General features: G+C 51.6%; 10 protein-coding genes across 10 annotated transcripts; 6 read left to right on the top strand and 4 right to left on the bottom strand.

Annotated features, from left to right (window-relative positions):
- Positions 1–101: 101 nt before the first annotated feature.
- On the top strand, positions 102–1,534 carry BDR25DRAFT_281800 (SAICAR synthase-like protein). Its single transcript, XM_033687920.1, has 2 exons — positions 102–281; positions 492–1,534. The coding sequence occupies exons 1-2, from the start codon at positions 220–222 to the stop codon at positions 1,447–1,449; spliced, it is 1,020 nt and encodes a 339-aa protein (XP_033550653.1). The 5' UTR covers positions 102–219; the 3' UTR covers positions 1,450–1,534.
- On the bottom strand, positions 1,466–3,188 carry BDR25DRAFT_332595 (mRNA cleavage and polyadenylation factor IA/II complex). The gene is made up of 3 exons (XM_033692765.1): positions 2,341–3,188; positions 2,000–2,260; positions 1,466–1,955 (listed from the first exon to the last, which is right to left on the bottom strand). The coding sequence occupies exons 1-3, from the start codon at positions 3,164–3,166 to the stop codon at positions 1,642–1,644; spliced, it is 1,401 nt and encodes a 466-aa protein (XP_033550652.1). The 5' UTR covers positions 3,167–3,188; the 3' UTR covers positions 1,466–1,641.
- A 123-nt stretch (positions 3,189–3,311) lies between these two features.
- BDR25DRAFT_301917 (DUF775-domain-containing protein) lies at positions 3,312–4,202 on the bottom strand. Its single transcript, XM_033689683.1, has one exon. The coding sequence runs from the start codon at positions 4,077–4,079 to the stop codon at positions 3,432–3,434; it is 648 nt and encodes a 215-aa protein (XP_033550651.1). The 5' UTR covers positions 4,080–4,202; the 3' UTR covers positions 3,312–3,431.
- Positions 4,203–4,513: 311 nt separating this feature from the next.
- BDR25DRAFT_125318 (uncharacterized protein) lies at positions 4,514–6,975 on the bottom strand. The gene is made up of 2 exons (XM_033683758.1): positions 6,912–6,975; positions 4,514–6,641 (listed from the first exon to the last, which is right to left on the bottom strand). Exon 2 carries the CDS (start codon positions 6,554–6,556, stop codon positions 4,628–4,630), a length of 1,929 nt encoding a protein of 642 aa, XP_033550650.1. The 5' UTR covers positions 6,557–6,641; positions 6,912–6,975; the 3' UTR covers positions 4,514–4,627.
- A 986-nt stretch (positions 6,976–7,961) lies between these two features.
- Positions 7,962–9,157, top strand: BDR25DRAFT_311994 (UDP-glucose 4-epimerase; the record flags this gene model as incomplete). Its single annotated transcript, XM_033691276.1, has 3 exons — positions 7,962–8,204; positions 8,257–8,707; positions 8,757–9,157. The coding sequence occupies 3 exons, from the start codon at positions 7,962–7,964 to the stop codon at positions 9,155–9,157; spliced, it is 1,095 nt and encodes a 364-aa protein (XP_033550649.1).
- A 430-nt stretch (positions 9,158–9,587) lies between these two features.
- Positions 9,588–11,242, top strand: BDR25DRAFT_301915 (nucleic acid-binding protein). Its single transcript, XM_033689682.1, has one exon. The coding sequence runs from the start codon at positions 9,809–9,811 to the stop codon at positions 11,165–11,167; it is 1,359 nt and encodes a 452-aa protein (XP_033550648.1). The 5' UTR covers positions 9,588–9,808; the 3' UTR covers positions 11,168–11,242.
- A 201-nt stretch (positions 11,243–11,443) lies between these two features.
- BDR25DRAFT_217485 (cysteine proteinase) lies at positions 11,444–12,311 on the top strand (the record flags this gene model as incomplete). The annotated part of the gene is made up of 3 exons (XM_033684910.1): positions 11,444–11,501; positions 11,553–11,870; positions 11,929–12,311. The coding sequence occupies 3 exons, from the start codon at positions 11,444–11,446 to the stop codon at positions 12,309–12,311; spliced, it is 759 nt and encodes a 252-aa protein (XP_033550647.1).
- Positions 12,312–12,681: 370 nt separating this feature from the next.
- Positions 12,682–15,063, top strand: BDR25DRAFT_125308 (uncharacterized protein). Its single transcript, XM_033683757.1, has 3 exons — positions 12,682–13,361; positions 13,417–13,568; positions 13,622–15,063. Exons 1-3 carry the CDS (start codon positions 13,051–13,053, stop codon positions 14,995–14,997), a joined length of 1,839 nt encoding a protein of 612 aa, XP_033550646.1. The 5' UTR covers positions 12,682–13,050; the 3' UTR covers positions 14,998–15,063.
- Positions 15,064–15,149: 86 nt separating this feature from the next.
- BDR25DRAFT_281779 (scavenger mRNA decapping enzyme) lies at positions 15,150–16,134 on the bottom strand (the record flags this gene model as incomplete). Its single annotated transcript, XM_033687919.1, has 1 exon — positions 15,150–16,134. The coding sequence occupies exon 1, from the start codon at positions 16,113–16,115 to the stop codon at positions 15,150–15,152; it is 966 nt and encodes a 321-aa protein (XP_033550645.1). The 5' UTR covers positions 16,116–16,134.
- A 488-nt stretch (positions 16,135–16,622) lies between these two features.
- BDR25DRAFT_256686 (uncharacterized protein) lies at positions 16,623–17,489 on the top strand. Its single transcript, XM_033686423.1, has 2 exons — positions 16,623–17,106; positions 17,193–17,489. The coding sequence occupies exons 1-2, from the start codon at positions 16,684–16,686 to the stop codon at positions 17,364–17,366; spliced, it is 597 nt and encodes a 198-aa protein (XP_033550644.1). The 5' UTR covers positions 16,623–16,683; the 3' UTR covers positions 17,367–17,489.
- The last annotated feature ends 811 nt before the right edge of the window (positions 17,490–18,300 follow it).

Below are 18,300 nucleotides of genomic sequence, written 5' to 3'. Positions count from 1 at the left end.
GAGTCATGAAGCTTAACAGTGGAAGTAAACTTGACTCGCTCTCATTCACAGAGCACGGTCGTCCAAGCGCGTGGGGCAATGTCTCAGCCCTACACGCCACACCCACTGCTCCCTCAATTCTACACTACTAATACCGTTCCACCATCCACCTTCACTCGAATCTACCCACCCACAGACACACACACAGACACACGCACAGTCACTTACTCATACCACGCAATGGCAAAGAAAGCCTTCGACCCCTCCAGCCTCCAGGCCTTCGGCCACGCCGCTGCCGGCCAGTACGTGCACCCCGTTCAGCTTCCACTACATTGTGCAGCAAATTACCACATAACGTGGAACATGATTAGGGCGGAGCCTCTCTGTTAAATTTCTTGCTAGAAGAAGGGGAGAGAGTTAGAGGGATGCAGAATTCTATCCCTAGTCCACTCCCTGTCGTGTTCCACGTTAAGTGATAAGATACAGTACTTTGGGCTGACGTTGTTTCCTAGTGACGGCGTCCTATCCGACGCATCCGGCTCCGTGGTGGTGAAGCCATGCACGCAAGCCGAAATCGACTTCTACGAATCCGTCACCGCATCTCACCCCGACTTAGCCCCGCACCTCCCGACCTACATGGGCACGCTTTCGCTTGGGGCGGACCAGAAGGTTGTCACAGGAGACGCAGAGTCCGGCATGATCCAGACTGCTAATGGCCTTGAGCGTCTCCATGGCAGGAAACTAGAGACTGAGGTGCATATCGTGCTAGAGAATATTACGCACGGGTTTAAGAAGCCCAATGTTCTGGATCTGAAGCTTGGGGCTCAGCTATGGGACGAGGCAGCGAAGCTAGAGAAGCGGGCTCGGCTGGATGAGGTCTCCGCTAAGACGACGAGTGGGTCGCTGGGATTTCGGATTGCCGGTATGCGCACCTACAAGGGGGAGCCGGTGCCTGAGGTCGATGAGACTCTTAAAGAATTTGTAGACAAGATTGATCAGAGCGGGACGTGGGTGTACAACAAGATGTATGGCCGCAAGTTCAACGCAGAGGATGTTATGGAGGGGTTTGTTGCCTACGTGCTCCCACAGTCTAGATCAAAAGCCGGTTTGGAAAGAGCTGAAGAGGTTCTTACCTACTTCTCGAAGGAAGTCGCAGATATTCAGAAAGCCTTCGAGAGCAAAGAGAGCAGGATGTACTCGGCGAGTATACTCCTTGTATATGAGGGTGATTTGGAAGAATATGCGAAAACCAAGGAGACCCTGGCCGCAGCGGCCAAAGAACCGACGGACGAAGACGACGAAGAGAAAGATCTTCCGAAGCTTGCAGCTGTCAAGATGATTGACTTTGCTCATGCAACATGGCATCCTGGAAAAGGACCGGACGAGAACGCGCTTCAAGGCATAAGAAGCGCCGAGAAGATATTGAAGGATCTCCTAGATCAAGTCAAGGTAGATCTTGCTAAGGCTTGAAGGTCTGGTTCGATGTCGAACATTTGGTAGATATGCATTCTATTTGAACGCAACATGGATCTACATAGCTAGATACCCGCTAATGTGAATGGCTTTGTCTAGCTTGCAACCTACTCCCACACTAAGTAAACTTTGAGCGAACTTTTCATAACCTACTATCCACCAGGCCAGGGTGGCTCATGCTCTATTCCCTTAGCTCACTAGACCGGGAACATCCTCTGGAAATGAACCCAGTATGATAGCATTCGATGGCGTCTGGCCCGGTTGAGGAGACAATAACCTCACCTTCTTTTTCACATCGTCAACATCTGCAACATAGATATAGCCCCTAACACTCGAATCCCGGATGACTTCCTGCGAGTCGGTTGCAGCGGCTGTCGTGACAGCTAAAAGGGAATTCTGAATCATCGGTGAGGGAGTCGCCTTCGTGTAGATGTTGTTCGTAGAGCCGTAGACGTCATCATCATCGTTACCCGGTCGGAAGGACGAATTCGCATCAGAGGCAGCTATAATGCTAAGTATATAAACTTTAGGTGAAGTGATTACGTACCATCGACGATCCGGAAGATGTTTAGCTCATCATAGTCTGCCATGTGGCTATGAGGCCCAAGAGTGTTCTCGCCGTGTCCGAAGAAGTAGGCTCGTATCTGGGCCTGTCGAAGCTGCTTCATATAGGCCTCATCTCGGTCCACACACCCGCCCGATTTGTCGAGGCGCACGACAGAGACGGCTTCTTCGGTTGGTCGATTCGAGTACTTGCGGGCCAAGTCGCTGTAGAGACGTTCTGAGCCGAGGACGAAGAGGACATTGACTGTGAATAAATCAGCAAGTGTTTGCCGGCTTGAAGCGGTATATGACGGCAATGGGGCAGGACAAGGACATCACACGCACCCGAAAACTCAGATATTATATGGTCTATGTTCTCGTAAACACCGCCCTTCCCGTGACTGATGGCCCCCGAAGTGTCAATAATAAAACCAGCCTGCCTCGAGGGTTTATCGTCCTCTAGCCTGCTCGTGACGGCAAGGGCCATCCTCGTCACCAAAGGCCTGAAGAGGCTGCCCTCGTCCGGATTTGCAATGCCGTAATGATATACCAGCGGCATCTTCACCGGAACCGGGCTCGGCCCTGAAATGGGACTACTCCCCCAGCTATCCTCAATGTCAATAATTGACGAGAAAGCGGCCGCAGTAACGGAGCCGGGTACACTCAGCATGCCTTGACGGGGGTCCAGGTTAACGACCACGGGCTGTCGTCCAGCCTTCACAGCATAGGATGTGAGGATCTTGACCACGCTCGTCTTCCCTGCATTCTCAGGCCCGACTACTAGAATCCGCGGCCCCAGTTCGCCCGTTTGTACGCTCCTCTCGCGCAGCTTCTCGAGGGCGAAATGCGCGTTCGCATAGCTCATCATCTGTGTCTCTTCGCTCGTGTACTCGCTCTCGGCCAAGCCCCCAATCTCAAGTTTGCAGCCACGCCATGTGTAGACGGCGCCCTTAGTGCCAGTGAATGTATAGGTGGACGATGGGGCGAGCTCGGTGCCGAAGAACTCCGCGGTCCCAGTGAGCAGCCTGATGGTCAAAGTGCGCGTGAAAGGGACTTCGAATCGGTACTCGGAGCAGGCGAGGAGGTCTTGAGTGCGAGTTACAATGCTCTCGGCGGTACTAGGGGGTTCAGGAGTAGGGTTGGAGAGGTGGAGACCTGGGAGAGATATCATGGTTAGGTAAAGCCAGCAGGCGTGGGAATGGGTTGGCGCGTCGAGAAGGTCTTGGTGGGGAGCTTGAGCTTTGACCTTGTGGCAAGTTTCAAAGAAATCTTAGTATATCTACCTAAGGATTAATCTTACATAGGGTGAAAGGGATGTTCTATTCAATTGGAGAGTTGGAGAGGAAAGCACAATATATAATACTTTTATGCTCTGATGCTACTCATACAGACAAATGCTCAACTCACTCACTGATGATGCTAGCCGAATGCGCCACTCAACCACTATCACTTCGCTCCAAAAATTTAGGATCTCTCTCCATCTTGCCCTCAAACTTGGTCCACCAAGCTTGGAAAGCCTTCAATGGCACCGTGTCCCCGGTGCCCCAACTCGCGAGAAAATCATAGCAGTTTTTGATGATGCGCTGCGCGAGAACCTTAGTTTCAGCCGTCGTGTTTCCCTTCCTCACCAACTCTAACCCGGCTAGTGGCACCGCAGAAGTTGCTGCCTCCTGCGCCTTCTTTTGTTCGAGGTTTGCAAGGACCTGGGTCGCTGGCTCGACCGAAATACCCAAAGTAACGCTCAGCACAGTGCCATTTTCCAGCGCTGATGGACCCTCGTCCACCATCGCGTCGTCATCACCACCTAGTCCCCCACCAGCGGGTCCTCCAGCCGACTTATTAACCTTGAATATTGCAGACGGTTTCTCGTTTGCGATCGCACCAAGCAATTTGAATTCCGTAGCTCCCGCCAATTGCGCGTATACCGCTGCCGCAGTGCCATCTGGGAGTGTGGTTCCTGGCAACAGGAACACAACGATGTGGGAGAATGGAGGTGCCGTGGGAAGCGTGAATGCGAATTGTGTGGCAGAGATGGTTTGCGCTTCGACGAGGACAGGACGGCCGGATATTATTACGCCAAACATCTTGCTAACCGCAGTTGGTAGAGGAGAGAAGAGGAAAGGAAGCAACGGTTGAGAGAGTGCATTGGTGTTATGGGCGCGAATGCGCCGACACTTTTGAAGTCGGCAGTGGTGTCACTGGAAGCTTCGGACAACGTCGGTGATGTTCTAGAGAGATGCAGCTCCGTTTTGGGGCTATCGATAAGATCATGTGACATCGCGTATCCATTGAGGACGAGCGAGGCTCGCCTTCTCTTCAGCAAGCCAGTACATGTTTAACATGGATTTGAACAGCATAGCAGATGGTACATTCTCACCCTAAATAGTCAGCTAGCCATCGTCACCATGCGCCGCATTCACAGAGAGGGCCAAGTAAGTAGTGGAAGGCTTTTCAGAAGCACAGGACATCTTTAGTATGCTTTTAATTCCGAACTATGCACTACAGGACTGTGGCAGGAAGGGTATACAACTCGTGAAAATCAGAACTCCAAAAACACCGCAGAGCCCCAATCCCAATGCCCAATATCCCAATACAAACCCAAAAAAAAGAAAATAGTAACAAAAGTCGCCGCTCAGGCCCTGTCTCCGTGAAGCCTCAGCCTGTACAGGCAAGAATAGGAAGCACCCCAGGTGCTAGTGACCCGTACCAGGGTCTTGCTTACAGGTGCAGAAAGATCAATGTCCAGGTTGAAGGTTTGAACGTGGTTGGAGCCGTGGACATTGTACTTGAATTTGCCCAGGCAAGCCCATCCCTTAGGGCCTTCACTGCAACCTAGGTCCTCGACAGAGACGTCCGTCTCAACCCACAATTCCATGTCCTTAGGGGCACTGCCGACATCGAGAGAGGCCTCTTTAGGTAAGTGTTCGACGGTGACCTGTTTCGGGATCATATTCTGACCAAGGTTGACGGCCAGCTGCGCTAAGCCCGTTTTGCCATCAGTGGGAGCCGCACACCAACACTCTCCAGGCTCGTCCCACTTCTCCAGAGCACTGACTGGTGGACGGCGGATTTGAAGCGACAACAGTCGTCTATACGTCGAAGACTGTAAAGAGGAGGAGTCCACAAAGGTCGACGATGTCTTGTACGGATCTACGCGAGCGCCAAGACCAGGAGAGAAGAAGTTGACTTTGCGGAGGCTAATTTCAGCATTGGCGACAAGGTTGGAATAGGCAAGAGCGTCGAAGCGGATTTGGTCTAGGAACGCTTTGGAGGCAATTTGCCTCGCCGCAGTCTTGGCCTCTTTAGAGAAGGCTTTATTGGCTTCGGCAATTTTCCGATCAACACGGTCGGATATCTTTGTGTATTCTAGATGTAGAAGGTCGAGGAACTCTTTGCGTTGGATGATCTCGAGGGTGGACTGGCGAGTGTCATTGTTGAGTTCGTGTCGGATCAGCTGAGTGATCTTCGCTTGATTCTTGGACAAGAAGTCGATCCAATTGACATCACTAGTGATTGTGGGGTTTTTGAGGCCCTCGGAGTTGAGTTTGCTTTCCAGGGCACGCCAGAATTCATCCGGAATCTCCAGGTGGCCTTTTTTGTTGCGACGCAGGACGATGGCCGGTGGCAGGTACTCGCTAAAGCGGGTAAGAGTACCATCGAGATTAGCAAGTGATTTCTCGACGTTGGCAACGCGGTGAGAGAGGTCGTAGCCATAGGTGACACCAGGCTCAGTGTTCCCACCGTCAACTTGCGGCATGATAGCGTTTTTAATCCCGTTCCAGGTGTAAACGATACGGTAGTTAATAGCACTAAGCATGCTGATAGCGGAAGACTCGGTAGTGTTGATAGATGGCACGCCAGGAATGGCCAGGAAACCGACAGCGAAGCAGCCGAGCATGAACGTCATCAGCAGGAGGAAGAAGTACGACTTGTGAGGGTGGGTATCCGCATTGCCGTCTTCATTGCCGTCATGGATAGGGTGGGGGAGGGCGCAAGGAGTACCGTTGAGTTGAACTGCCGGCGCGGCAGTCATTCCAGCTTCATGAACCATGCCGAAAGACTTGGTCGTATTGACATAAGATGGAGTGGGTGAGCCGCTATTAATGCTTGGGCTGGCACTACCAGCAATACCACTACCGTTAGCATTTTCCTCGAACTCGTCATTTGACTCAAGCGGTGGGGAACGTGAGGGAGCTCGAGCAGGAGACCGGGAGTCGCGGGCATATTGCTTCACGATAATAGGAATGGAGCTGGAAGAAGCTGGTGAAGAGCCACGGCCGGAGGGCCGCTCTTCGTCGCGGGCCACAGCATTGTCACGCTGGGCGCCGAAGGCCTGAGCAAAACCAGAGTTAGGAACCGTCAGGTCTTGAGCTGTGGCTAGACGACCAGCGGAACCGTAAGCGTGGGATTGTTGCGCCTGGACCTTGGGTAAGGGGCCCTTGCGGCGGTTAGTAGCAGCGCGAGACTGAGTGGCAGTGGTCTCGGCGACGGAAGTAACAACTGAACGGGCAACGGAAAGGCGTGTAGAGCGACGGAGAGGCGTTCCAGGAACTTGAGACATGTTGGTCGTAGCAGGATACAACAGCTGTTGAGGTAGGATTGAAGGGGAATTTGACAAATATGAACGCGAATCTGACGCAAATATGCTTTTGAGGGTTAGCTTTAATTGAGGGCGAGAATGTATGTTTGAGGTATCTGATCTGGAGACTGGATGGGAAGGAGGGTGTTGAAAGAAAAACTGTGTTCCTCGAACAATTGAAAAAATCAGGTACAATAGTGGCGGTGGTGCCAAAATAGTATTTGAATATAAAAGTTATCAATCTGGGGGAAAATATTCATGGTGAAGATGAAGAGTGTGCTCACAAAGCTTTCACCGTTGACGTGAACAGGGATCAGAGAACCGGCATTTGACTTACCTTGAACCACAACGTATACCAGACTCTAGGCACTCCACTCCCAACAGCAAACAGACCCGGTTCCCTAGCTATGACGTATCTCGGACGAGTATCACGGTAATGGTTGTTGCGGTTATAGTCGTTGCAGGAATTGGGTAAACACGTGGAACAACAAGGAGTTTCCTAGGCTCGACGCGTCGAGAATCCGGTGTGGATGCAGCTATGGAGAATCTATTAAATGGAATGGAAGCCTTCGATACTTTGAGATAGGGTCAACAAGCATCTTCTTGGGCGGGGCGGGGGTATGTCAACTCGTGATGATAGAGTTGGTGATGTCTTCGCGCGTCCGAGGCGTGCGTGCCTGCGTTAGAGGTAATAACTAACGTTACCAGCCACACTTTACGTAAGCAGCCACTCTGAAATTCTACCTCGGGAATCTCCAACGACTAGTCAAAAGTGGAGAACACGGGAAGCTTAGGACTGTAGCTTTTCAGGATAGGAACCCGTGACCTATAAATCGGGAAAACACTCGTCTTTGGGGGCCCAATGAGATGCTAGATTTAATTCAAATTTGACGAAAGCTTTGCAATACTGAGCGACAGCATGCTATCACACAATGTAGCTAAAACAGAATTGAGTAGACCTTAGTTACTGTTAAATGCCTTGCTAGAATTAGGTAGTATGTTAATAAGATGCACATTTCATTACTATAGGTATGTTCCACGTTAGATGACAATATGCAGCAGAAATGCAGGTGGGAAACGGTTCACTAACTTTGCGTGGTATGCGGGCCGCTCACCGCCCCAAGCAAGCCAAAATGGCGGGCCTGTCCGCAAGTTGCATGTCGCAGTGGACACCTGAACCTTTAACATCGTCCTACGTCCTCATTCCAACAACACTTAGTCTATTCGCTTGCTAGACATACACTCACTTCGCTGAAACTCAGCTGCCTTCAATTGAACCCTTTTACTAACTTGCTCTCATCGAACCACGTCCGAGATGGTTGTCGGATCAGTCCTTGTCACAGGGTACGGCGCCATGTCGCAATGAAAAGTCCAGCCACAGGCTAACATGAGCAGTGGAACGGGCTATATTGGCTCATTCACCGCACTGGCTCTCCTCGAGGCGGACTACAAAGTTGTCATTGTTGACAATTTGTACAACTCATCCCAAGAGGTCGTTAACCGCATCGAGCTCATATGCGGAAAGCGTCCAGCTTTCTACAAGCTTGACGTTACGGATGAAGCCGCTCTAGACAAAGTATTCGATGACCACCCTGACATTGATAACGTCATCCACTTCGCTGCTCTAAAGGTACGCATCCTCCAACCCCTTCTCCACGAACTAGCTTACCAAACATGGTCAGGCTGTGGGCGAGTCTGCCGAAATTCCATTGGAGTATTACCGAACAAACGTATATGGTAGCATTGCCCTTCTTCGTTCTATGACGAAGCATAATGTATCCAATATTGTCTTCTCTTCGTCCGCCACAGTCTACGGGGATGCAACCCGTTTCCCAAATATGATCCCTATCCCGGAGCATTGTCCCATAGGCCCCACCAACACCTACGGCCGGACCAAGTCCACTGTTGAGTCCGTGATCACAGATCACATCGAGGCCCAGCGAAACAACGCCAAGAAAGCGGGAAAGTCAGGTGAACAATGGAATGCCGCCCTGCTGAGGTACTTCAACCCAGCGGGCTCTCACCCCAGTGGTATCATGGGCGAGAATCCATTAGGCGTTCCATACAACCTTCTCCCACTTCTCGCTCAGGTGGCTATTGGCAAGCGAGAGAAGTTACTTGTGTTCGGAGACGGTGAGCTTGTTTCTTTATTGATGTGTTGTAACTATCTAACTAAAATTAGATTACAAGTCCAAAGACGGGACTGCCATTCGGGACTACATACATGTGCTTGATCTTGCTAGGGGTCATTTGGTTGCTCTCAACTACCTCCGTGAGCATCATCCCGGTGTAAAGGCATGGAATCTGGGTACTGGTACTGGATCCACCGTGTTCGACATGATCAAGGCCTTCAGCAAAGTCGTTGGCCATGATCTCCCTTTCCAAGTCGTGGAACGCCGCCCTGGTGATGTCCTAGACCTCACGGCCAACCCAACCCTAGCTAACCAGGAACTGAAGTGGAAGACAGAGCTTACGCTTGAGGACGCTTGTCGTGACCTCTGGAAATGGACGGAGAATAACCCGGAGGGATATAATCAAGATCCCCCCAAAGCGTTTGTCGATGCGCTCAAGAAGCAGGGCTAACTGCATCTAACAGTGTGTCGACCATTTAGGGCACAAAGGTTTGGAGGGACACAGCTGATGATTTCTAAAAGTGTTGGTCTGGACTGTTTAAACAGCATACACTACATAAATAGCATAAAGCATGATGATATGATGAACATAGACAATAGAATCAGTTAAGCTGATGTATTGCATAGTGTCACCTAACTGGAACATGTCTAGGATAATTTAGGGCAGGCATTTGCATCTTATTAACCTTCATCCTAATTCCAGTAAGGAGTTGAACGGTAAAGTCTACTCTAATTAAGTTCTACGTTACTTGATAACATGCAGGAGAAAAGCCTTGCACTTCACGCTTGGGCGCGGTCTGCAATCTGTAACATGGCCTGTGCGCCTTTGGTGCCCCTCTAACGCGCGGTGAATTTTGACCAGCATTTGAGTCACGCAGGCATGCATATTCACAAACCCTCACCTGCCCGCACTTTGCTTTGCAGTCCACTCCGCCAATTCTCCAATCCACGCACGACCTTCTTTAGATTTCCTCTGCACGCCGCGTCGACAGCACCACTTCGCACCAGTGCTTCGATCTCTATCTCTCCCACACTCAAGCTTGACTTCCTCATCCCACTCCAGCCACTATTGACCAGCTTCTTCCAGCCTTCCCTACCCAGAATGGCGAGCTCTGGTATAGACGAGAGCTTGGCTACTTTCATCAAGACGCACACTCCGAAAGATGTCTCGTCCGAGGCCGATGCCGTGAAGGCTTCGCAGATTCTCTTCCCCTCTGCGACCTACACCGACGCTGAAAAGGCCGAGATTAGCCAATGGGTCATCACATCATCTCACCTTGGGTCTACGACTGAGGATGCCGCAAAGTCTGGCGAGAGGCTGTCGACCCTGAATACCCACCTCTCTAGCCGCACTACCCTCCTTGGTGCCAAACCCTCCATCGCTGATATTGCCCTCTACCAAAAGCTCGCACCCATCGTAGCGAAGTGGGGTCCGGAGGAGAGGACGGGGGAGCAAGGATACCATCACATTGTCCGACACCTGGACTTCGTGCAAAACGCGCCCGTCTTTGGCCTGAAGCTGGAGGAAAAGATTCGCGTGGATGTGGATAATGTCATCTTCAAGATCAAGCCTGTTGATGCCAAAGCAGAGAAGGAGCGCAAAAAGAAGGAGAGGGAATCTGCTGCGGCAAGCGCGGCCGCGTCAGGCGCAGCAACGCCCACCACCTTAGCCGGCGACCAGACTCCCTCCGAGGGTGGACGCAGGAGCAAGAAGGAGAAGGGCAAGGACAAACTCCAGGCGGTTGATGATGCTATAGCTTCTGCTGCCGGTGGTCCGCCCGAGGGTGCGCCAACCAAGAAGAAGGAGAAGAAGGAGAAGCAACCGAAAGCTCAGAAAGCAGCTCCGGTGGAGAAACAGCTGTCTCCAAGTCTGATTGATCTCCGCGTCGGACACATCCTCAAAGCTACCACCCACCCCAACGCAGATTCGCTTTACGTCAGCACCATCGCATGCGGCGATGCGCCAGGAACGGACAATACGTCAGAATATGAAGGCCAGATTGTGCGGACGGTATGCTCCGGTCTCAATGGATTGATACCTCTCGAGGAGATGCAGAATCGAAAGATTGTTGCTGTCTGCAACCTCAAGCCTGTGACTATGCGTGGCATCAAGTCCGCCGCTATGGTTCTTGCTGCCTCGCCGAGGGTTGCAGAAGGGGAGGATAGCCACAAAGGACCCGTAGAGCTTGTCAATCCGCCCTCAGACTCAAAAGCTGGAGACAGGGTATTTTTCGAAGGGTGGGAGGGTGAACCTGAGCCCGTTCTGAACCCGAAGAAGAAGATCTGGGAGACTATTCAACCAGGCTTCACAACCACAGACACGCTTGAAGTCGGCTTCGATGTCGAAGGCGTTCCGCAGCTTTCTGGCGAAGGATCTGACAAGAAGACAGGCGTCGGGAGGCTGAAAACAGCAGCGGGCATGTGCACTGTAAGCACATTGAAAGGGGCTACTGTCCGATAGACGTATGCGTTATATCTACCATAGAACTCAAAAGTAAGAATTATGCAGGCCAAATAATGCCTGCTTGAATATCCACTTCTGCCTTCGATATAGAAATAGAAGCAGGCGACAGGATTGGCAATATCCCAAGATCTGTGATGCCTGAAGCTTGAGGCGTGCCAGTGACGCACGAGCTTGATGCCTGCAGCGTTTGCCCCGCGCCGCGGCTGGGAGCTGCAAGTACGTACTTAAAGCTCCCTTAACCCCACAACCTCAGCTCGACACTCATCCACCACGATGGCGGCGCGAGACTCTCCCGATGTTCCGCCCAAGGCAAAGAGGTTCATTCCTCTCGGTATGCAACACATCATAGAGTGCAAGATTGGCTACTAACGAGCCCCGCCAGAGAACAATCCCGACGTCATGTCGTCGCTCGTCCACAATCTCGGGCTGTCCCAGAAATTGTCATTCCATGACGTCTGGAGCATCGACGATCCAGACATGCTCGCCTTTGTCCCTCGCCCCGCTTATGCACTGCTGCTCATTTTTCCCGTCAGCGAGACGTACGAGAAGTTCCGTGTTCAGGAAGACCAAGACCGGCAAGAGTACCAAGGTCACGGGCCAGATGAAGAGGTTGTATGGTACAAGCAAACGATTGGCAATGCTTGCGGTCTGATTGGGTTGCTCCATGGAGTCTCTAATGGGGAAGCGCGGTCCTACATCGGTTTGTTGCGCCCCTTCCCAATTTGCCCAGCACCACCAAGACCTAACGAGTGCTCTAGGACCCGACTCGAGTCTTTCAAAGCTGCTCAGCGATGCTATCTCATTGAAGCCCGCTGACCGGGCAAACCTGTTGTACGAGTCGGATGCTCTTGAGAGTGCGCATCAATCCGCAGCTGCTGGAGGCGACACTGCAGCCCCGTCTGCTGATGACAAGATCGACCTCCACTACGTGTGCTTTGTCAAGTCGGCAAAGAACCGTCTCTGGGAAATGGACGGCCGACGGAAGGGCCCGCTGGATCGCGGCGAGCTTGCTGCAGACGAAGACGTGCTTAGCGAGAAAGCCTTGAACCTCGGAGTTCGGAGCTTCCTCAAACGTGAAGAGGAAGCGGGAGGTGGTGAGCTGCGTTTCAGTCTGATTGTCCTGTCACCCTCTCTCGATTGAGCGCTAAACACACCATGTACGTGCGCCATGCCACACCCCGTGCCTTTTATGGCCGACTCTCCCAACATCAACTCAATCGAAGAGGAGGATCCAGGATCGGGGTCTAGAGATTGCGTTGATGCGCCTATCTACCACGCGGTAAAGTGGCAACCATGTCTCTGCCAAAAGACATCTGCAAGTGAAGCCTCGTTGAAAGCGGTTAAGCGTCAAGTCACAAGAAACTTCAAGAATGAAATATAGCGAATGATAGTGGTGAAAATACTAACATGAGACTGTTGTTCGTTTTAAGCGGAGCTGTGAGCGGGGAAGTGGGTCAACTATTACACTTCGAAGCAGAGCGGCTTCTGAAAGGCTAGACTTCTCATCTTTCTTTCGCAGATTCAACAATGTTCCCAGGCCACTTGTGAGATTCCTCGTAGACAATTAACGCGCTTGTCTTGCTAGGAACGGTTCCGGGTAGTGGGGAGTCTGCAATCACAACTTGTCAGTCTCTTTGTGTTCACTGTTTTCAGCATCCTAATTCATGACCCCTGTAGGACATCTAGTGCTAATCCTCAGGAATCCCGTCATTGCAACAGTTTTCCGGCGACTTTGTCTTCCACTTCCTGGATATTAAATTTTCAGGGACTATTCTTGCAAGATTATCACCCACCTTTTCTCTCATATGTCTTAGTTCTTTCGTTACTTCTCCAGTCCCAGATAGCGTGTTTTCGCAGATGGTAGCCGTTCAGGAAACGTCATGTCGGGTGCAGGAAAGAGGAATCTACGCATCGATCGTTTCCTCCCGGGTATCCGCTCCCAACCGCCTGACTTTATACTTTCGGGCTCTATCTTCCTTCTTCATTCAATGCTCGTCGCTCCTCTCGTCTCCTCTTCTCCTATTCCTACACCTCAGGTCGGTCACAGCAAGTTTAGCTCTGTCAGCCTCTACCCCGAACACAGAAAATTTGTCGTGCAGGTGGTAGCGGCAACGTGTGCTGCCATGTCAATGGCGGCCGCGTTCATCGCCTTTTACTGGTTTTGTCGGATGGAGAAACACTTCCGTCATAGGTACAACGTCCAATATCAATATAGTGCCAATTGCGCTGACAGATACCGCGCGTAGATTAATCATACTCCTCATATACGGTGACTTGATGAAAGCAACATGGCTATTCATATTCTCCATAGTCTCCATCGCGCGGGGCACCGTCCCTACCGAATCTTCTTTTTGTCAAGCTAGCGGTTTCCTAGTCCAGTACGGCACGGAGACAAGCGGTCAGTATTGACAAATCCCGAAGTAAAGAAACCCTCCTTGACAATCATCATAGACTACGCTGTCCTCGTGATCGCTGTGCATAGCGCTCTTCAGGTCTTCCGCCCGTCCACATCCGTACGATCCGATGGTCTCTATCCCCTTCGTCGTTGCATCTACGTTGCCGGACTCCTGGTTCCAGCAATGATGGCTGGGCTCGCATTCGTAAATCCTCATTACGGGTATCTCTCTCAAGGCGCCCTCTGTACGCTTCCTCTTCGTCCATTCTGGTATCGTCTCGCATTGGCCTGGATTCCCCGCTACCTAATTGCTACAATAATCCTCGGTCTTGCAGTTGCCATCTATACGCATGTCGGCTTTGAATTTCGCTCCTTTTCAACCATAGGGGAGAGCGTCAAACTTTCAGTTTCAACCACAACCCCAATATTATTTGGAAGAGACATTGAGGATGGAGCTCCCGGAGAGGCGCGTAGCAGCGCTAGTCAGCAGATTCCCTCTGGGCATAGAGCGTCACCGGCACTACACAATATCGCCGCTTGCCACCGAACTTTAGCAGGAAGCCCTCTTACTGAGACAACAACCTCCATCTCAAACCCACTTGAACAAGCAGGACGCTTTCAGTCTGTTACACCGTCTCCGCCTCGCATCGCTGATAGTGAACCATCTGCAAACAACACGGGGAACGACTCCCACGATACTTCGCCGCTAAGCACCTGCCCAATAACCCACGTCCAACGTCGTCTCGCTCGAGAAAGATCACGCATCCACCGCCAACTCCGTCTTATGTTCATCTACCCGCTCGTCTACATCCTGATGTGGATTGTTCCATTCGCAAGTCATTGCCTAATGTACCAAGACAAGTGGGCAGCCCATCCTTTATACTGGCTGGGCTTAACGAGCACAATATGCGTTACCCTAATGGGCGCTGTAGATTGTCTCATTTTCAGTTTGAGGGAACGGCCATGGCTCCATATACCAACCTCCGGCGGTAAGTTTTGGGGCAGTTTTTTTTGCTGGCGTCGGGCGGGTGAAAGCGACGTAAGGAGGAGTCAGATTGGAGAAATGCATCGTATGAAAACGGAAGCCGACTTCAATCCTCCTCTGACAATACCTCGACCTACGTTGACGGCCAGCTTGTCGAGAGTCAAACAGAGTGCAACAACATCGAAGGCGATAGACCAGCGAAAGTCGGCAGCAGACATGACATGGGCTAGACTAGAAGTTGAGAAAGAAGATCGTAGGATAGTTAATAGAGAGGGTGGCGGGCAAACTCGGAGGCAGTCCATGGAGGGGCTGGATTCAAGCGAGACTAATGATACAAACGAGACCAGCACATCGAGTGAGAAGGATGGGAGGACGCAGAGTTCAAGAGAGGTCGTAGGGGGGCTTGGGTCTGGAACGGATGCTGTTGTGTATTCAAAATATCTTTAGACAGTGTTGGTAGTATGTGGGTTTAAGGTTGCTTTAACTTTGGCATTGCATTGTCCATCCGCTCCGTAAGGCTTACTGTAAGAGTCTAGCGTTAGCTACAAACTCTCAATTACCTAATGTTATCTGTTTACCCCTCTCGCAATAACCCCGTGCTATAACTCAACTGGCTGTCCATCTTTGAGTGGTAAATATATCTTCTCCCATAACTCACTTGCTTCCCCTAAATGATATGTTAGACTCACATCCGCCATTCCTGCTTCATCTCCTCCTTGGATTATCTCTAGCTGCTCTATAATGCTCTCCAGACCAAGCGCTTTACCCGTAGCTTGCGTAGAACCAGCCTCGAGTGAGACATGGACAATGTGAATATGGAAGTGGTAGTACGTAGGCTGGTAGTGAACATATAGCTTCAACTGATCCCTCTCTAACTCCGGATATAACTTCACCGTCGAATCCAGAAGCTTGTCTCGCATGTGCTTGACCCATTCTATATACTTCTTCTTGAGGTCGCGAACAGACCAGATGTCTCGCCGCTCGACGATCCCGAGCAAGTGCAGCGACGAAAGCGTCTTGCGGTCCCAATTCAAGTCTGGAAGGAGGAGAAACCCTTCGTTTCCGTGCTCGCGGTATATGACGTCCTCTTGCTCGGTGCGGCCTTCAATGATGTTGAAGACCCAGTTCAAGCGCCCCTGTTCGCGCTTTTGCTGCATAAAGGGTCGGACGTATTTGGCATATATTTCCGGTGTCTCTGTTACCATTCGTAGGCCTTGCGCGGCGTATTTCTTCTCGTGTTGTGAGGTGCATGGGTATATGAGATTGAGCTTTAGATCTGGGGGTTGGGTGGAGAATTGGCCGCTTGAGGCGAGGAACCAGCTGTAGATGTCGTTGGCGCCTAGGTTCTTGATGGAGGAGAGAGACGTGGAGAACGAGGTTAGATGTGAGCTGTCAGTGGCAAAGGCCGCACGTTCTGCGACTAGGATGGCCGGTTGCGAGTCGATGGTACCAAGGAGGGAGATGCGCCGGCCGGCTTGATCTTGTTTTAAGAGACGGGTGAGATGGAATTTGGGGATTAGGGATTCGACGTGCGCGGCGACTTCTGGTGGTGTCGTGGAGGTCATAATGGACAATGGCTAGTTGTTTAATAAGAGAGACAGGATGTGCTGTGATTGTGATTAGAACTTTCCTATGAAAATTTCAAGAGGTGACAGAAAACAAGCTCAAGGGGAAGGATTTGACTGATAGTGAAAGAAAGCGTAAACATCTACCACAATTCACTTCAGCGAGGGGCAAACTGAAAGGAAACTGGAGAAAATTCCAGGGGGTTTATGGGGTCGTCCCAAGGTTTTATGGACGACTTTGGAAAGCAAGTTATTCAAAGGAAGAATACAATAAGGAGAGCGGCTTACCACACAGCTTGGCCGATTTCACTACAGCAGCCTGCTTCGGAGATTTCAGTGCACAGTTCCTTCTTGCAGCGTGGTATAGCGAGGCCGAAGCGGTGAATTGGTCACATGCTAGCGCGGTTCGAGGCGAAAAAGCCGCGTTCCAAGGTTTCCATGCCAACGTCAGCTTTGCCTAATTGAGGTCACGTACCAGCTTCAACTCACCACCTCCATCTCACCCAGTCCCGATATTGCATTGGATACATCTTATTCCACATCCAATATCGACTGAGGATATCCTATAATGCCGCCAAAACGACGCAGCTCGGGCATTGCGCCCGGGTCAAACCAATCAACCCTTGCATTCCACGGGGCGTCGAACAAAGTCACCAAGGCCGGAACGAGAGTGCAGAACGCGAAGAACAACCTTGTGTCTGAGCCGGCTACGAAAGGGTCCAAGGATGACATCGTTGATGTCGACACCACGGCCGACAGCGAACCGGCAACCGCCGAAGCTGCCATCATCGAGCAGGCGGAGCAGGAAGTCGTCGCCCACCAGGCCAGCAGTACACCAGAGGAGGATGAAGCAAGGAGAATATCCGAGAAAAGGATCCAGAAGTACTGGAAGGATAAGGAGGCTGCGCGGAAGGCGCCGAGGGTCCACCAGGAGGATCTAAGCTTGCACGAAAAGGTGCTTCGGGAGTGGGACATGAGCGGGCAGTACGGGGTAAGCATGGTCTCTGCCGATCACGCTTTGCTGGCTGTTTCAAAAAATCTAAATTTCACTATGCTGACCTATTCTCCGCATTGCAGCCCAGCACCGGCATCGCACGAATTAAACGGTGGAAGCGTGCACACAAACTCAACCTCAATCCACCCATCGAGGTGCTAGCAGTTCTGCTGAAAGAGCAGGAGGGGAGTGACCAGCTCTCAGTGCAAAGGTCGCATGTGGACGTGCTGCTAAAATCTCGTGCAGAGGAAGTGTAGAGGAGAACGGGAAATCTGGAATCGGACTCTTGTGCATGGCGTTTGGAGTGTCCTGGAACAATACCGCTGGTTTCAAATTTTTCTCGGGGATTTTCGTTATCTGCCCATAGTCGGCAGGGAAGCACGCGATAGGCAGAAAGCACGCCACGATAGCAAAGACCATGCTCGACACTTACATCTGAATGCATTCTCTTGATGTGCACCAGCGTGGGTAGAATTAACGATGGAGGGATAAATTAAATCTCCAAGACGAGATGCCGGGGTATTCACCCCGGATTTGATCCTCTGCCGGCACAGACCACCACAAAGGCCGGATGGCAATTGACATGTGCAGCAAGACATGTCGCAATCCCGCGCCAGGGTGATTCTCCTCCCGCGCACAGTTGGGGGGGGGGGTTGTCTGAGGCGAATCGCGTGAGCAATTGCGGGATTGTGAGCCCACACTCGCGCAATTGATTCTTGCTAGCGTCAAGGGGAGTTCGTAGAGAACAATGCAACTGAGACGAATGATAGCATGGACAATTCTTCATTGATGACGGCGACCGCAACCAGGAGTTGAGAGGCTGGTGGGCGGGTGGATGGTCGATGTTCTGTTGGTTCGAGGCTTGAGGAGGGTGGCGAATAGTGGGCTTTGGTGGACCCAGACAATCCATGGACGTGTGGGGTAGCGAGCTCCTCTTCACGCCGTCAGAGGATCCGAATGGCCCCCGATTGACAACCAGAAAAAGCCCGCATCCATGCCGCCGGCAGCACTTAGCTGCTTCTTGTCCACTGCGAAAGCGACGCCGACAAACGGTCAGAGCCAGAGGGTGTGCGGTCTCTTCTGTGAAGGCGTCTTATCGCGTCTCAGATCAAATCGATAAGGCGATAACACAGCCCTCGCCCTCGCGGAGCGCCTGCACTCAACTCCAAGCCTGCGCAACAGGGCTATTTT

The sequence above is a fragment of the Lindgomyces ingoldianus genome (assembly GCF_010093535.1).
Source record: "Lindgomyces ingoldianus strain ATCC 200398 unplaced genomic scaffold BDR25scaffold_8, whole genome shotgun sequence".
In the NCBI taxonomy this organism is placed as follows: domain Eukaryota; kingdom Fungi; phylum Ascomycota; class Dothideomycetes; order Pleosporales; family Lindgomycetaceae; genus Lindgomyces; species Lindgomyces ingoldianus.
The sequence above is the reverse complement of the archived record's forward strand: the minus strand, read 5'-3'. Positions and strand labels throughout refer to the sequence as shown.

Coding starts and splice junctions, on each gene's coding strand:
- BDR25DRAFT_281800 (XM_033687920.1), top strand. CDS start 220: ATGGCAAAGAAAGCCTTCGACCCCTCCAGCCTCCAGGCCTTCGGCCAC. Junction 282..491: donor GGCCACGCCGCTGCCGGCCA/GTACGTGCACCC, acceptor GTTGTTTCCTAG/TGACGGCGTCCTATCCGACG.
- BDR25DRAFT_332595 (XM_033692765.1), bottom strand. CDS start 3,166: ATGATATCTCTCCCAGGTCTCCACCTCTCCAACCCTACTCCTGAACCC. Junction 2,261..2,340: donor TATAATATCTGAGTTTTCGG/GTGCGTGTGATG, acceptor ATTTATTCACAG/TCAATGTCCTCTTCGTCCTC. Junction 1,956..1,999: donor CATCTTCCGGATCGTCGATG/GTACGTAATCAC, acceptor TTAGCATTATAG/CTGCCTCTGATGCGAATTCG.
- BDR25DRAFT_301917 (XM_033689683.1), bottom strand. CDS start 4,079: ATGTTTGGCGTAATAATATCCGGCCGTCCTGTCCTCGTCGAAGCGCAA.
- BDR25DRAFT_125318 (XM_033683758.1), bottom strand. CDS start 6,556: ATGTCTCAAGTTCCTGGAACGCCTCTCCGTCGCTCTACACGCCTTTCC.
- BDR25DRAFT_301915 (XM_033689682.1), top strand. CDS start 9,809: ATGGCGAGCTCTGGTATAGACGAGAGCTTGGCTACTTTCATCAAGACG.
- BDR25DRAFT_125308 (XM_033683757.1), top strand. CDS start 13,051: ATGTCGGGTGCAGGAAAGAGGAATCTACGCATCGATCGTTTCCTCCCG. Junction 13,362..13,416: donor GAGAAACACTTCCGTCATAG/GTACAACGTCCA, acceptor TACCGCGCGTAG/ATTAATCATACTCCTCATAT. Junction 13,569..13,621: donor GTACGGCACGGAGACAAGCG/GTCAGTATTGAC, acceptor CAATCATCATAG/ACTACGCTGTCCTCGTGATC.
- BDR25DRAFT_256686 (XM_033686423.1), top strand. CDS start 16,684: ATGCCGCCAAAACGACGCAGCTCGGGCATTGCGCCCGGGTCAAACCAA. Junction 17,107..17,192: donor ACATGAGCGGGCAGTACGGG/GTAAGCATGGTC, acceptor TCCGCATTGCAG/CCCAGCACCGGCATCGCACG.